Here is a 17,856-nt window from a genome sequence, read left to right on the forward strand (position 1 = left end):
AGAGTTGTACAAAATTTTGTGGCTGCTGGAGTTCGCCCTGCAATGGTGGATCGCCAGTTAGAGTCCTGGTCCACATTGTTTGTGTCCCTTGGCAAGACACTTTACCCACCCTGCCTGCTGGTGCTGGTCAGAAGGGCCGATGGTGCAAAATTGCAGCTTCACTTCTGTCAGCCTGCGCAGGGCAGCTGTGGCTACAATCCAGTAGCTTAGTCTCATCAGCGCGTTAATGATCCCTTTAAGATTTCAATTTGAGATATAAAGGGCTTTATAAATAAAAGTGATCATTATTATCATCTTATTATCATACAACAATGAGGTGGATGAGAGATATTCATTCCTAGAGTTCACCTCTGAGGTGAATGGGATGCAACACACATTTTATAATGTAGTCGGACCTCTGGACCAGTGAGTCCATCAGGGCTGAGCTCATCTATTAGTCCCTGCATGTGGCATCCACATGAAGTCAAACTATGATGAGTTCACTTCCTTTCCAAGTGCAGACAGACTAACAGCTTCTAACAGCTGTTTGTTTGATGAGGCGTTCTTCTGTTCAGATTGTGTGGGACATAAAAAATAGCAATCAGTTTGGTATTCTTAAGTCCTGTTTGGTCAGACTGGCAATGTTAAATGATTTTGTCACATCTGTTACTCCTTAGATGTGTTACTCACAGTTACCCTATAAGCTAAATGACTCAGTGGAAACTAAAATATTTTTTTTCTAAGAAAAAACTAAAATAACTGAATCAGAACTAAGATTGAAATAGTAACTCACTGACATAAAAAGCAAAGAGGTCTTAAAAATAAGGATCTAACAACAGACAGTCTTGAGAGTTTTAAATAAAGGTAACTGGACTACTCTTATCTTGAAGACATTTTTCCAGTCATCCAAGAGGATGTTTGAGTTTTATATATTCAGAGATGGAACTATCAGACCTATAAGTTGTAATCAGGGATTATCATAACAGCTCACTGATAGACATCTATTATTCCACTGATAGACATCTATTATTCCACTGATAGACATCTATTATTCCACTGATAAACACATATCAGTGAGCTGTGGATCAAAGGAGGGTAGAAAGTCTGTTTGACTGGGGGGAGAAGAGGAGCATGCTGAGCTCGTTCCTGAACTGAACCCATGTCAGAATGAGTTCAGTCCATTGGCTCCATCCAGATGTTATTTATTACTCTAACTGAAGCTTGTGATTTTCTTCATCCATGGCCACACATCAATGGCATGGTTCTGCTGGAGCTTGCTCTCCAGCTTTTTTCCTACAAAACTTGCAATGCAATCACCTTGCTATCTATGATCTTTACTTATAGTTGACTCTATATACTGTAGTCTTCAATCAGACTCTATACAGTCTTCTATATAGCCTCTGGTCATTCAGGGTTTGTCATCTCACTGTTCTGGTGGAAATAGTGATGTCCACACATAAGGGTACATAGTCAGTCACACAGTCATTCATGGCACTGAAGACTTCCATGTGGCTAGCACAGTGTGACTGTGGCCTTACAACAGGCTTGCAGGGCTTCTTCAGCTACCTCACAGTTCTCTCCACTAGAAGTTGCCTCTGGAGATTGCATTTAATTTCTGAGGAGAAAAAAACCAAGATTGTGATCTGATTTGCCAGGAGGAGGTTTTGCTTTGGAGATTATAAATTCTTGTCAAGTGCACAAAACTAATTCAGTGTTTACATTTTTCTAGAAGAGCAGCTAACAAATATTTAAAAAGCAGGAAGTGTAGCAGACATTAAGGATTGATAAAGTTACCAGATATCATCACAAAAGCATTAAATAAAATTCAATAACATTGTCATTCTCTATAAATAAATGCTACAGGTTTAGATCTATGATCTGTGTTACGATTAAACAGTTTCTAGGGGCCCCTGAATGTCTGGAGGGCCCCTACCAGCAGCTACTGAGTTTTTTTTTTTGCCTTGATATCTCAGTCTTATAACTCTAGATCTCAGAGGTCAAACATCAAACAATTATATAGAGTTAACCCCTCTGAGCTTTTTTGATCTATAAATCAGTCTGCAGCCAAGTTGTTGCAGAGGTTAAATAGATATTATTAGGGCTTAGTTAGTAAAATGGCAGCAAATTTGCTTATTTCATAACTTCATAACCAGCGACCTTCTCTCCTCTGGTCTGTTTAATGGCTACAGTCTCAGATCAACTCAGACCTCCAGGACTGTCAACAGCAGAAACTGCAACTTTATACCTGTTGGGGAAAATATACTACATTTACTTTGCATTGTCCCCACATGATGGCAATGATAGAGTAGGATCCAATTAAATTCTTGATTAATATGGGTTGTTGCTATGTTGTTGTACAGTGTTTTAAGATCTTGTTCAATGTGCCCTTTTTTAACTTTGAGCCCCTGCCCCTCCAAAGGTCTCTGCACGGCCCTGATGAACATACTGTGGGAAAGCTGGGCACAAACTCAATTTTATGGTTGCCAAAAATTAGCCTCCTAGTTGTCCAGTTAAACATTAAAAGTTTAACTGACTGTACAGTTAAACTTTAAACTGTTCTATAAAACCCACTAGTAGTATTATAGGAACATATTATCAACATTGCACATGTAGATGACAATGTGCTGCACTGAGAAAATCTAAGTCTTAGTGAACAGAGTGATTGCAGAAATCCTAACAAAGCCTGAGGTACATGATCACTGTGAGGGTGAAGCTGAAGTTTTTCCAGCAACACTGAGAACTCCAAACACACCACATCACATTGCAACTGTCAGTTTCTTTTATACTTAATTATACTGAAACATATAAAAGCAACGTCAGCAGTCGTAATGATGTCAGCTGTGTTTGCAGGTGTAACTTAACGCTGTTTTTAAAGCTGCTGCATTGTCCTTTTACTCATAACTTGTCCTTTATATTTGTGCCCTTTCTTGACAGGAAATTTGAAAAGCATGGTTGAAACCTTTCACTTGTAGTGCCTTGCCTAAGTATGTACTCCCTGAGGAATTGTCTGCCAAATTATATCCAGTAGCCTCAGTGTGAGTTTCATCTCATAGATAAAAAAAAGTATAACCACGAAGTGGAAGGAAAAATGAGACGTGCTTTTGTACTCATTCCCTAAAGCTAATATTTTTGAAGAACCAGTTTTTGCTGCATTCACAGCAGCAAACTTTTTCTGCTATATCTTTACCATCACTGCACATTGAGAGACCTAAATTAGTGTTTTTTGCCAAACATCTAAAACGTAGTCAGATGAATGAAGTGTTTATGAAAAGTGATGTTTTAGTCCGATTCTCAATTGCATCTAGTGAATGCATTAGTGAGCAACATTGTCATGCTTTGATTTTAACCATTATATTGTAGCTTTGCCTAGATTGCTGCTGTCCTGCTTGAAGATGAATATCTACCCCACTCTATCAGGTTTTCTTCTAGAGCTGCCCTGTGTGAACATCCACACTCCTATCAGCTCTGAGGAGCTGCCTGTCAGATCTGACCGTTATAGTTTATTCAAAGAGGAGAGAGGAAGAGGATGTAATTAAATGAGATAAATGATGAAAGTTGCTCTTCATCAGAGGAGTCTATTGCCAAGGAAAATTGAGACTCAATTTTGGGGATCTGTCTCACTAGGTAAACTACCTAGTGATCTATATTAAGCAAAGCAGAGGATAGAACTAATAGAACAAAAGACACATTACTTTTACTAATCAAGTTCCTGTTTAATTAAATTAAAGAGGGCATAAAAATATGAGGACAAATAGATGGGGGTAAAGAGTGCATGACAGCAACAGACAAAATGTTATCCATGACTCCCAACTATGTCTAATTATAAACCATCTATAAGTAGCCTCCTTACTGAATCCAAGTTAATACATTAACTCATGTTCACAAAAAATGATGCTAAACCAAACACACATTTCTGACCTGCTTGAATCAGATATTATAAAAGATTATTGCTTTGTGACCTGCCACACTGTGGATCACAGAGCAGTAAATAGAATTGTGCTCACAGTAAAAAATGCAAAGTTGAAGAAAAAGAGAAGCTGACAGTGATGCAAAGAAGATGAGTCTATAATGTAGAAACTTGCAGGAGACATGGGAAAATGAATAGCTTGACGGTCTGTGTGCAGTCTGTGACCCGGGGCAACATGCATTATATAGTATAGGATGAATTAAGCAGTGCAATATTTATGTATATGTATGCTCGCTCGAGAAGTTCCATGTAGAGAGTATTTTCAGTAAATTTTTATCTAATCTTAAGTATGTTTCAGTTGGCAAATAGTGTGAGACAAACCTGCTTTTAGAATAGAGCTACTTCTGTGTAATACATCATAGAGAAACAAAGCAATTGCTGGTTTTAGTTTGAATAAAGGTCAACAATATTTCTATTTTCTTCTTTTTCCATTCAGGTGTGCCGGTCTTCTCCAAGGTTAAACATCTGTGTAGTTCCCCAGGACAGGGTTCTTTTCAACGACACGACCACTAACAACATCCACAACAGCCGAGTGGCTGCCAGCAACCAGGCAGAGCAGAGAGCTGCCATGGCTGCAGACAAACCCAGCAGGACACTGGAACTGCTGCAGGGTCAGGCTCTTCCCTGTGGATTGGATGTACAACAACAGAGGCTACTATGAAATAATGATTCAGAAATGGAAATGAAATATTTATTCTATTTCACTCAGGTATGTTGAAATCTGGAGTCAGGTAGGTGGCAGCAGACATGTGTTGTGCCACAAAATATACAGAAGCACAAAAAAAACAAGTTCACCAGTAATGTAAAGCTCACCATTTGACTCTGTCTCTTAATCCCCCGGGATCTTAGCATGATGCTCCTTACAGTGAGAAAACGCCATGGAGCAGGGTGACAGGGTGACAGGGTGACAGGGTGATGGGGTGACGGTCTTTACGAAATCACAAAAAAAAGAAGAAAAAATTATAAGAAAGTCTGACTCCTTAGAAAAAGATATATAGAAAGGTAGAATGATTTTTAATGTCTGATATATTAATAATGTGAAAAGTGTGTTATTGCTAAAATTGGCTCAGTATGACGATCTAAAAATAACATAGCTGTGCATTTTGCTGAAATCACTATTCTAATGCCTCATGTACTTGTAGAAAATAGAAACTCTGCAAAACCTTTTGAAATCATGCTGATTCAGCAAAACTGCAGCTGCAGCTGGTCTTTGCAGTTACAGCCAGAGAATCTTCTTGATGTTCCACATGCAACAACCGTGAAGTCAGTCAAAGGTGACTTCTCTAGTTTAGTATGAGCTGCCATTCCACTCTGAACTACTTGTACTTGTTGAACTGTGGCCTCTCCCTTTAAAGCTGTTGCTCTAAACTGAAATCCCAATTTTCACTGCTTTGTCAAACAGTGAAAATCCTGTTAATGAAACATTAAAAGTAAAGTTTAGTCTGTGTTACTGTTACGGCAGTTTCCCAAGCTTTAACTTCATGATGTTGCGGGTTACCTCATATGGTTTGTGGAGGCAGCACTTAAAACCATGTTACCCAAGGCACTTTACAACAATGATGGTTTGCTCCAGAGCTCATATTGATTGCTCGAATATTACAACAAAAAAATCAAGCATTACACTAGCTATATTAATTCAAACATTGTATTTCAAGATCTTAGTATGAGAGCGATGACTGTGACAGTAACTACAGTCACAGTCATGACGCAGGGCTGAAAGGAAGCAGAACAATTTTTTGTTAGTAGAGGAGATGAAAGGAAACGGAAAATGTGTTGAAAGGAAAGTGGGATTAGAGCCGCCACAAAGAGGGGGATGTAGAGATTAAATGAAAAGCTGATTGGAGTATATGAGGTAATGCATTATGACAAGTCAACAAAAGTAAGAGAAGCACATGTCTGGTTATTCATTAGTTAGAGTGATATTGAAACATACTTGAAAGACTCAGATGCTATCAGCCGTTAAAATACACCAGAAGTGAAGCAGCTTCTGTTTTTGTCCATTAACTCTGGCTTTTATGGTTTACAGTGGTCTGTTAAAGCTGGATGTTTGTATTCTTTGCACAAAAGCAGACAGAAGAAGGGAAAACGCTCCGTGCTTGTTAGTTTGATACCAAAAGATGTCTTAATAGTGTAAAAATATTTATGTAATGGATTGAGGTACCGGTGAGGGTAAAGGATGTTGTCCATTGTAGGGTAAAGTGGTGTGAATTTATCAACAAGCCCAAGTTCTTAAAGATGGACATACAACTGGTCTAGTCCATAAGGCATAGCACATCTTGTGAAAACAAGTTTTTGTATCAAATCGTAACAGGCACCGATAGCAGCATGAACTAAAACTGTTCACGTCGGAAATTGCTGCAGTTGACGTTGCTGAGAGGAAACATTGGGACCAAGTTCTGCTTTGACGTTTTACATTTAATGTCTAATTTATATGTTTTTCATATAATTTAGACATTGATTTAGAGATAATAAAATACTATTCGGCTTCTGAAAAAATAGCCCTCTTACTATAAATTCTTAAACTACAAATTAGACACAAATTATTGATTTAGTGTTAAACACAATCATTTCTGCAGTATTTACACTGTGCACAATGCAGAGGTAGCACCCATTTCCCACTGAATTGACTCCCACATAAGTTACAGACTTCTTGTTTGGGGCACACTGACAGGTTGTGCCAACCTCAGATGTGAAGCATATTGGCTAAATTTTAAAAAAAAATGCCACCGTTATTCCTTGAGTGCAGATATTAATACAGTAATTACCCTTTCTGTTACTGATAAATACTCACCAGTAAAATAATTTGGTCATTTAGAAACTATCTGAAAGCATCTGTACTATAATGATATCTACTGTATATTATTTTGCAACTCTGGGTTATTAAAGTTAGCCATCCTCGAAGGTTCCTTTTTTTTTTTTTTTACTGAGAATAGACATACACAAAAGATCATACAGCTCTCTAAATTATGAATATGAATGCTTCTTTATGATAAATTGTATGGCGTTCATCGACGCTAATTCATTTCTTATTCAGTTATTTATCCTCCTCTAATTTCATCAAGGTATACTCTTTCAGTTCGATGATCCATCAGCTTCCTAAGCTCTCAATAGAAGCAACAGATGAAGTTTGCTCTTGAGATCAGGGCAGTTTGTGAGCCCAACCTACTTTATTTTAATTAAATTGAAATGTCTACAAAATGAAAGGGCCTGTCAAAATGTCAGACTTTAAATCAATCTCTTTTTCATTATGATATTGGATTTTGTTTTCTCTTTTCATTTAAAGATGACATGTATTTATCTGAAGATGGTCCCAGTACAGTCAATACAGCTTACCCAGTTATTAACCAAAATGTGAGGGTTTTCTTTTCTTACTTAATGGATCTGACTCTGTAATGTCAGATCCACTGTTGGATGTAACCAACAGTGATGAGTTTTACTTCTGTTGACAAACAGTTATTGTTATTGTTAATCAAATGTGATAATATGAGACGTAGATGTGCTGCAGTAAAACCACCACTAACCTCATAAAAAATAAAAGTACTAAGACTGTTTTTATAGTTTTTCAGTTTTTATAGTTTTCACATTTCTAGACTTCTAGAATAAAACTGGATTATCATAAATGCTTTGGTACTCATTTTCAAAGTTGAGGGTGATGAGAAGAGCTGCGGTGTAACTATGGAGGAAGTTTAAGGGTCACAACATGTCATCCATCCATTCATCCTTCCATCTTCTTCCGCTTATCCGGGGTCGAGTCGCGGGGGTAGCAGCTTCAGAAGGGAGGCCCAGACTTCCCTCTCCCCGGCCACTTCTTCTAGCTCTTCCGGGGGAATCCCGAGGCGTTCCCAGGCCAGCCGAGAGACATAGTCATAGTCCCTCCAGCGTGTCCTGGGTCTTCCCCGGGGCCTCCTCCATACCATGTCAAGGTATGGTAAAAAATTGTTAAAGCTCAATTAAGACCAGTGAGTAGCAGTGCTTCCATGGTGAAATATTAATGCAATATTTGCTTCGTGAGTTTTGATGGTGTCAAAGAACATCAAAGGTCTGAAGAAATGTTGTCTTTTTGGAAGTAGAGAAAATATTGGATTCCAATAGAGGACATTGAGATTCTGCATGAGGAAGTCAGGTGTGCTAGAGGAGTTTAAAGTTATTCTGGACATGAACATTGACAGTGAGTCAGTGGTGAGGTGTGCGGTAGGTGTGAAGAATGAGTTTAAGTTGGTGTAAAGTTCAAATATCCGCCTATTGACTATTCCTGTTTGTAGTAAGTTGAGACCAAGACCAAGGTGTTCACATTTGACCACTGTAACCTGTAGTGTGATCAATAAGCAGATGGATTATAGCCTCAAGAGGTATTATGCTTTGGAGAGATGAGTAATGAGAGCTAATACAAAACTGAAGACACATGTGGATGACAAGAGTTACATTTTGTGGCCTTCAGTATTCAACTTTTCTGACCCAGACTACATTGCACACATGAATGTTTACAATGCTTTTACACTGACTGTAAAAACACAATATATGTTTTTCTTTCTTTCTTGCTGAAAAGCTGGAATGAAACCACTCTGGACATCTGCTGTCTCCAGTGAGAGATATTTCTTCCTGTGACCGAGGGTTTCTATCAAATATTGATGCAGGCTGTCCAAAGATAGCCTTGTATGATATTAAAGCACCATGGTTGTTCAGCCAAAGCGAAAAGTGATGCTTATCAATTCAGAGAGGAACAGCAGATTTGTCTTTTTCTTTTTTTCTGAGGTTTTGAACAAATTACTGTGCACAACAGCATGGAAGCCTAATGGGGAAAAGGTGAGATGACTCTACTTCTCTCAGCTTCCAAGTGTACATTACTTGGAGAACACCCTTATGATACAAAAAAGCTTCTGAAAGTAAACAGCCTTGCACATTTTTTTCAATATTTAACTTTCAGTCAAAAGTTAATATATTAGATTTTGCAATCCAAAGCTGAGTGACAGTGAGATTACAGAGTATGACTGTAATCAGGAGCTCATCAGAGAGCGGTCAAAAAAATGAACCTTAATAATTTACAGACAAGTTCATTCAGAGTTCTCCAGTCCACAACAAAGTGCTGAACTGTGTGTAACAGAACAAACAAAAGTGAAAGATGTTTCTGTTGATAACTGAGGAATCACTCTGTTTTTCACCACAATATTTCACTGTCATTGGCACCTTTAATTTAAGAGCTGTTACTGATCCTAATAGCATAGTTTCTCCACCAGGAGCAGCAGAAGAATTTACAATATGCCCCTTTTCCTTTGTGACTAAGAGAAATGGTCTGAGAGTGATCATTGTTCCTTGTTTTTATGACTGAATGAACTGATCATAAACAAATATGGTGGATAACACATACAGCCTCTAGCCAGACAGCTTACAGCTCAGCGCCACCTCTGTCCTACAAATGGGCAGGTCATGTGTTGTAAACTGGAGAATTTATAAATAAACTGGAGTGAATTAAATATAAATTTAAAATCTCTGTGAGTTGCTTGCCTTGAGTCATTCACATCTTTTTAATTATCTCACTACAGTCATTGGCCAAATGGAATGCAGTCAGAGAGGGGCATTTCGTGTCATTTATCCAGCCACAAACCCGGCGTAAACGTTTACCTCCAGCGTAAAACATTTACAAAATCCAGGATACCCGTTGAAGCCCGGGTTAACAAAGGCTGCCATTGGTGCAGGTTACCAACAGGGTACTGGTAGAAATGGGCTCTTTGCACCTCAGCTTCCGCGTTCGGGGAAAAGCGGCTCAATCTTTTCCGACCTATTGAAAAAGGCTCTTTCCACTGGGTGTTTTCAGGGCTTGTCCAAGGTAACAATTAATGATGTACATCGATCCGAAGCCCCAACAATAAGCTGGAGAAAGGTTTTAAGATGTTCGCCTCGTTATACACAGATATGAAGGTGAGTTTTACTTTCTTTAAACTTTGTGGCTAACATTAGCTTTAGCTAGACATTTTTCTTGTAAAAATGTGCTATTTAAGTATCTAAACATTTTTCATCCATTCTAACGGACAATGTTTTTACCTTATGTTCAAGTATATTACGTGCGTTTATTGTCGTTAGTGTCAGAGACCAAGTAACGGGGGATTTTACGGTTCAGGCTTTTTGCTTCTGAAGCCTGAGGAACAACAAACCCATAGCTTAACAGTAGAGCAGCTCTGGTGTCGGAGTTCTAGTTCAGCTGACGGTTCAGGTTCAGAGTTGTTGCTTTTCGAAAAATATGGCCGTGTTCCTTAAGGTCTCCGTGTTACTTCGCTTTATTAGTTTTGCATGCTTCTTGTGAAGCAGGACAGTGTTTACAGCAGTGTGTAGAGGCGGATCAGTTGCTCGGCTGTCTGGCTCTGGTCTGCTCTCTCGTTCCCATAAACTCTCTTTCAGGCTGAATACAGAAGTGATTCCATGGAAATAACACAGGAGGCTCTTTTACCTTCTTCTTTAGGCTGAAGAAGTTGATCCGGAGTGAAGTGAAGGCTGTAAACTTTGCTGTGTGGCGTTAGCTTTAACTGGTAGCGACGAATATTTACAAGCCATCGTCTTCTTAATTCAGGACCGCTTGGAAATCCATGAAAACTTAAAAGCCCATTATATTAGGAAGACAACAAAGTGCATAATATTGTTTTATTTGCGTCTGAAATACGACTTTGTCTTTTCTAGCTGTCATGGTAACTCAAAGCGGAAAAAAGAGAGCCGCATTTGCGCATGCGGTTGTGACGTCAGCGCGGCAGGTGCAAAGAGCCCATTGTTTCTGAAAAACGCAGGGGTTCACCAACTCAAATTTAAGATGTTTTAAGACAACCAGGAATTAAATTTAAGACCTGTATCACAACATAAACTTACAAAAGAAAGTTGCATATTTTTTTTAATAATAGTAAGCAAGTAGTATATCATGGTCTGGCTAACTGGCAATAAGTTACACTTACGCAAAAAAAGTTTGCTAGCTAGCAAGAGTTTCTTAGTGGCTAGTTAGCGGAAGCCTCTTGAGTCACAAATTGCAAAGAAGATGTTTAAGGTTCAAACCTTTGCCTGACCGAAAAGTCACCAATAAAAACTGCCTATACAAAAGCTAATAGGCCTGCCACAACAAAAGACCTGGGATTAACTTATTTAAAGTCAACTTCATTTTTAAATGAAGACATTTTAAGAATGCGGATTATGACAGACGGGTGTGTTTTTCATTCTTCTTTGCTTTCCCTTTCCGTCAGGATAGCGTGTGTGAGCTCGCCCAGCGTCTACCAGAAGCTGAAGCAGGGCATGGTGGACGGCTCCGGCAAGGTGTCGGCCGTCGTGCTGGAGTACGACTGCCGCTTCGCTGCCTACGCCGACGACTTCATCTTCTACGACTACAACGAGCCGCTGTCCCTCCCCTCCGGCGTGGCGCCGCGGAGCTTCGACATCGTCTTCGCCGACCCGCCTTACTTATCCGAGGAGTGTCTGAACAAAGTGGCCCAAACCGTCCAGTACCTGAGCAAAGGCAAATTGCTGCTGTGCACAGGTGAGAACAAGAGGAGCTGATGGGAGGGGAAATCTGTAACGCTCTATTGTTTTAAATCAACGTCTTCTGGTTCTGCCTCCATAGGAGCCACCATGGAGAATGTTGCCAAAGAACTGCTGGGGGTAAAAATGTGCAGCTTTTTGCCCTTTTTGCCCTAACACATACATTTACATTCCACTCAATTAGGAGGTGATTTTTGTATTTCTAATGTAAGTTTTATACCAAAACATATTTTGATATATCTCGTTATTGTCACCCATCACAATACATATTGTGATATGAATTTTAAGCCATATTGCACATCCCTTATACAAAGTCAAATTTCTTTTAAGCTGTTTTGATATATACAGCATTTTTATAACAACTGAAGGTGACAGTTTCTTGGCCGTGGTATAAAATGGCATGATGTGACTTTAAAATACATAATGCACCCTTCTGTCGCCTTTAACAGCATTTCAAGAAACTTTTCTATTGTTTCTTGACGAATAAAAAACAATTAAAACAAAAACAGCTATAGCTCTGGTGTATGGTTACTGTAGTGCTATTATTATATCTGTGTAAACGTGTCCGTGCTTACATGTAAGTTCAGATCTTGTACGACTCCTCTAACCATGTTTTAAATGAATGGAGATGATGTCATCACTGTTGGATAATTATACTGTGCCTCAGGTAGTTTCCTTAAAATGTTTAAAGCGGTACCATTCAAGTCTCTGACTAGCTAAAAATGGTACTTACTAAGAATGATTCATCTGCATGTGTGACCATTTTTCGTCTGCTCAGTTCTGTTAGGTTCATTATGTTTTGTCATTGTTGGTGCTGATCAGATCCTGGTCATAGAGAGAGGAAGGTAAGGAGTGGGCGTGCGCGTGTGTGTGTTTGCGTTACACCTGAATGAATGTGTGACTCCTAAATGATGGCGAATTGGTTATCTTTAGATCAAAACTCCTGAGGGTGTTGTTGTGTTACCCTTTCTTGTATCTTTCTCACAGTCAGCAGCCCACACACACACACACGCCTGCATACATAAAATAACACTTGCACTGTAAGCCAATTGGGTATTGAAGCATACAGTCCTTTGATATAAGAACTGGGTATAAAAACTTCCTCTCACACACACAAAAGGTAACACCACGGTATTGATAACAGCACACACACATGAGTGATAGTGGGCTGTTGCTGTTACTTCCTCCTGCACAGCAGAAACAGACTTTTCCCTGCAGGCATGTGCAGTGAAGACTGAGCAGAAACCATTCATCTTCTGATTGACAATATATAGTAAACACAAGCTCAATCCATTTAGTCTGTGGTGTCAGAATACACACAGTTTCTAACACAAAGTAGGCAGTGGCTGACGTCCAATCACGAGGCTGTCTGCTTAGTTAGGTGAGTTTAAAAAACAGAAAATTCAATAAAAAAAATATATTCATTTGTTTGTGAGTAAATTTCTACATCTAAATCTGAAATGTCTATGACATTAAGAAATGTGAAGAACCTATTTTAAGGGTTTTATTTTATGTTTAATTTTGGTACAATATATATGCAACACATTTAAAAAAAAAAAAAACAGAAAACATCCTACCACTTTGAGCAGTTTTGTTTTCCCTTAACACCTATTACACATTCTGGTATTTAGAAAACCAAGCCAGAAGGCAACCAGGGGGTCATTTTTTCCTCTTTCTGCCTGGTAACACATCTTGAGGTGTGAAACAGCACTGGGTGCTTTTAGTGGCTTTTTTGGATTCAAAATTGAGTACACAGTGCATAGGTCAGTACTGCAGCCAAACTGGTTCAGAATGTTGTTTCTGAAAAATGCATTCACAACTCTGGGAAAGATGTTACTGTGAGGCAGCAAAAGTTCAACATTCTCTGCTATATGATTCTGCCACTACATAAAAGAAGGTAAGCTTTGCTAAGGGGACGGATCCGTTCATCTGTCACTGTCAACCTTTGGAGTTGTTACTAAGACTGTGGGAGATCATGTTCATTGTGAAGCACACGGTGTTCACTGTTTCCCAAAAAACATGTGGAATGTTGATTCAAATGATCACATTTACTTGCATTACACTGGTTAGGCCTGCAAGATTTTAGAAAATCATACCATGATGACATTGTTAAATACTGTCATATCTCAGTTTTGATAATTCCATGTTTTCCCCACTTTCATCTGACATTACGATACTTCCAGTATCTGAGGCACCATTGTGTGTATCACTGTGTGACCCTATGCAAACAGTCCATTCCTAGCACCTGGAATACCATAGCCAGATATTGCATAGCTCATAAAATATTAAAATTGCACAAACTGACCAAGTTTAAGAATATGCACACTTTTTGATTGTTTTAGTTTTTAACAAATTAGTTTGTTTTTCTAATAACACTTTATTTGAAGGAGTGTGCATAAGACTGACATATAAACATGAAGGCGTTTTCATGAATGTTGTCATGAGGTGCCCCTTTAATGACACTTTAATGCAACTTTTAATGCAAATTTGCATTATAAGTATCATTATTAACCTAATGACACTTTTCATGACAACAGGCATAAACCTTCATGAAAACTCCTTCATGTTTATGACAGTGTCATGTCAGTCTTATGCATTCTCCTTCAAATAAAGTGTTAATGCTTTTCTTTTATACTTTACAGGATAACTGTCTCATTAGAGTTTTGAAATAATTCATCATCATCTTGCTTTTTTCTGTGAAACAAAGGTAGAACTTTAACAAGGTTGTGAGCACTGGATTACCTTCTGATCTATTTCTTCAGTAGTCTTCCGAAAGGAAGAGAAAAAACAGATTTCCTGTATGCTTACAATATTGTAGAAGTATTTATAGACTTTAAGTGATCACACATAATTTAGAGAAGCCCCAGGACAACTTCTCTGCTCTTCACCTCTTGCCCCCCTCTTTACTTTCCCTCCTTCCCTTGCAGTGCACTCTCTACTCTCTCTCCCATCCATCTCTCTGTTTTCCTCCATCTGTCTCTTTTGCACCAACCTGTTCTGCCTCCTGTCCTCTCTGTCTGTAGCCTCTATTTCTGACCCTCCCTGGCTCCTTCTGTCTGGCAGTCCAGACAGTAACACACTTGTGCTTTTATTAATTCATGCAAAAGTTGGCTCAACTCCGCAGGCAGGATTTTATACAGCTCAACTTTGTTCTTAAAGAAGTGCTGGTGTCATAAAACATTACGAGTGACCTATCGACTCCCTCACCTGCCCTTATTTTAATACTCTTTAAGTAAGGTGTCAGAAATGGAACTTAGTCATTTTGTTAGTATGGAGAATTTTGAGTGAAATGGTTGGTCACACTACACATTTGGTCACCAAATACAGTTTTTAACTTTATTCATTATGTTTGGATTTGTTTGTCTTATTTCTGGGTTCTCTGCAGCTATGTAGCGGAAACAACAGAAAAGTCTCGACCTGCAAGCAGAAACACGGACCAACAGCTGCTCTTAGGATGACACTGGAACTGAACACCATCTCATGTGACGCCTTCAGTCCTGTTAGGATCAGCCTACAGTAGTTGTGTTAAAAGTAGTTATGACTTCCCAACACTGTCCTCCATTAAAAGCTCTTATCTCAGCATTATGCACCTCTTTCAACATTTTGTGTATTTTTGACACTTATTCAGTTCAGTTTAAAGCCAATTCTCAAGGAACTTTACTACAAATGGGTATCCTAATATTAAATAACACAGTCAACTTCAGTTTATTATTCAAATTGGTTAAAATGTTTTCTACCTAGATAAACCCGACAGATTGCAACAGGTCATTAACCTGAAACATTCACTTCTCCTGGACGAACATGTAGCAACAGTGGACGGTTGTTTGCATTGTGTTGTTGACAGTGCATCAATCCATCTTACTAAGCATGCACGGGATTACAGTGGACAGGAAAACTCCACTATAACAGGAAGAAACCTCCAGCAGAACCAGAACCTGTGTGGATATCTGCAGGACTGACTGGGGACTAAGAAAGCAGAGGCAACACACAAAGAAGCAACAGAAGCACTCTTCCAGGAAAACGTTCTATGTGAGAGAAAAATAAAGTTAATAGCAGAAGCATCTTGTTTGTGGCTTCGTCTATGATGAAAACACAGCAAAGCAGATACACTCCGAGCCAGTTTTCAAGTCGATAAAAGAGAGCTCATACAGTTATTCACAACAAAAGCTAAAAGTCTTATTTGTGTGTTATTTGTGAGGTTAGGGATTTTACAACAGAGCTATGGATCCAACATGTTTGAATGACACACAACTTTTTATGAACTATGTGATGCAGCGAGAGCTCTGGTGGAGCCAGCTGGACGTTGTCCAAAAAACAACAAAAACAAAACAAAAAAACAAACCATCAGCATTCTACTACTTCCTGTTGTCTTCTTCTGTCAGTAGTAACATGTGGCTGTTGAAGCTTGTGATATGAAAAAAAATGTTTCTGTTGCAGTTTTGCAAACTACATCCATTTTGATACTTCCAAAATAGACTTGCTCATCAGAGCAAAAACACTTTTTTATCGAAAAACATGATTTTGATAACATTTGATTTTACATTAAGATAATTTATTTTGTAGTATATTTGCACAATTTTATTTTTATGTTTATGGAAACACAAATAGTGTCACCATTTGTTTGCTCAGGATGAAGGATTGCGACAAGTGAATAACTTCATACATTATTAACTTAACTTTTAACCAATCGACAACTAGATGGATGTCCATTGTATGTAGCTGAAATTGGAAACTGCCTATATGACTGGACTGTGTTAAATTTATTTAATTAAAAAACTGGAAACGAATAGGATCTGTTACTTTTGTAAAATACCCTGAGATGACATTTGCTGTGAATTGGTATAAATAACTAAATCATAAATTACTCAATTAAAGTGAATTAATCAAGAAAAATCTAAGTTTGAACATCTCTCCCCCAACATTCCAGGCCAAGCTGATAATATTACTTGTTTTGGTAAAAACATCCTGGTTGTACTAAAAGGGCTGGGATCAAAGGTTACTGTTTGGAGTAAATCTATGAGTACCCTCAGGGTGCAGCAATGGCAGCAGGGTTATAGTGCCTTGATAGGCTAAAGCACTAAGAGTTCCTTTCACTGGCACTGAGGCACTAAGCCCAGTTTCTCATTAGCAGCCCACATCATAATACCATCATCACCAAACTTTACACTTCACACACTGCAGTGAGGTAATTGCCAGCTACTGAATCCAGACTCATCCGCTGGATTTCCAGACAAAGAAGTACGATTAATCACTCCAGAAACTACATTTCCAAATCTCTAGAGTTCAATGATGGTTGGCTCATCCTGCTTCATCCGAGCCTCTGGTAATGGAAATCTTGTATGTAGCTGATTGGCCACAGAAGCTCAGAAGTCAGTGAGCCATGAAGCTCACTGACTTCTGTTTATGAGTTTATCTGTTGGTGACCTCTACACTCTCTGTGACCCTGCTCTGTGACCCTACTTGCCTCTTTCTGCCTGAGTTACTTTTGTTACTAATGGGTCAGGGTTTAAGTTCTACATGTCAGATCACCACAACTAGTTGATTGTCCACAATGTATAGATGCTGGATTTGATCCACCTGACTGTGGGATCCCTAAATTCAATGATTTAAAGGGATAATACAGTCTTTATTACAGCAGTTATATTTTGTCTGACATCAGAACTCATTTGTGGTCAACCAGCGGAAGGTCAGCAGTTTTAATCCACAGCTTCACTTTACGCTTTGTCATGTGTTAGCCATGCATAGAATGGTCATATCCTCTGAATGTGGTCAATGTGTTCAAGAGGTTATTTGTTCAACAATGCAAAGTAGACAAGAGCTCTCACTTTTAAGTACTTTATTGATTTTACTTTGTGATTCATTGCATGCAACTGGAAACATTTCAGCTAAATTACACATCACACACTACTGGTCATCACACAAACAACAAAAATCTGGTTCTCAGTTTCTTGCTTCTGCTTTCAGAAGTTGTTACTTTCATCAACTCCTATCTTCTGATTGAACATCAAATTGCTACATTTCTACAACAGCTCTGTATAACAGCGAGAAGAAAAGACAGTACAAGAGGATGTGCTTTATGGGATTGCTGTTAACATTTAGACAAACATCACTGGACAGAACATTATACATCCTGTTAGGGTAGAGAACAGGTTCAAGGTGATCAGATTATGGGATTCTAGCAGGCACATTCTTATGATTTGATTAAATGCAGTAGTTACTGTGTTTTGCAGGAGGGACTGCCGTCGCTCTTCATTTTAATGGCAGCCAACTAGTTTGTTGTTTGCTAGATTATCTGTCTCTTCAGACTTGATGTTCTGATTCCATGAAATGTGTGGTTTGAAACTTTCGCCCATTCTTAAAATTGTTTTGAATTTTAAACACTTCTCCAAAAGTCAAACTAA

General features: G+C 38.7%; 1 protein-coding gene across 1 annotated transcript; it reads left to right on the forward strand.

The window, feature by feature from the left end:
- The first annotated feature begins 10,630 nt into the window (after positions 1-10,630).
- LOC116722643 (EEF1A lysine methyltransferase 1-like) lies at positions 10,631-12,879 on the forward strand. Its single transcript, XM_032566810.1, has 2 exons — positions 10,631-11,453; positions 11,538-12,879. Exons 1-2 carry the CDS (start codon positions 11,105-11,107, stop codon positions 11,609-11,611), a joined length of 423 nt encoding a protein of 140 aa, XP_032422701.1. The 5' UTR covers positions 10,631-11,104; the 3' UTR covers positions 11,612-12,879.
- The last annotated feature ends 4,977 nt before the right edge of the window (positions 12,880-17,856 follow it).

Source organism: Xiphophorus hellerii, chromosome 7, assembly GCF_003331165.1.
Source record: "Xiphophorus hellerii strain 12219 chromosome 7, Xiphophorus_hellerii-4.1, whole genome shotgun sequence".
Classification (NCBI taxonomy): Eukaryota; Metazoa; Chordata; class Actinopteri; order Cyprinodontiformes; family Poeciliidae; genus Xiphophorus; species Xiphophorus hellerii.

Excerpts from the sequence above, each read along its gene's own strand:
- LOC116722643 (XM_032566810.1), top strand. The coding sequence starts at position 11,105 with ATGCGGATTATGACAGACGGGTGTGTTTTTCATTCTTCTTTGCTTTCC. Across the intron at positions 11,454-11,537 it reads CAAATTGCTGCTGTGCACAG|GAGCCACCATGGAGAATGTT; the intron begins GTGAGAACAAGA and ends CTGCCTCCATAG.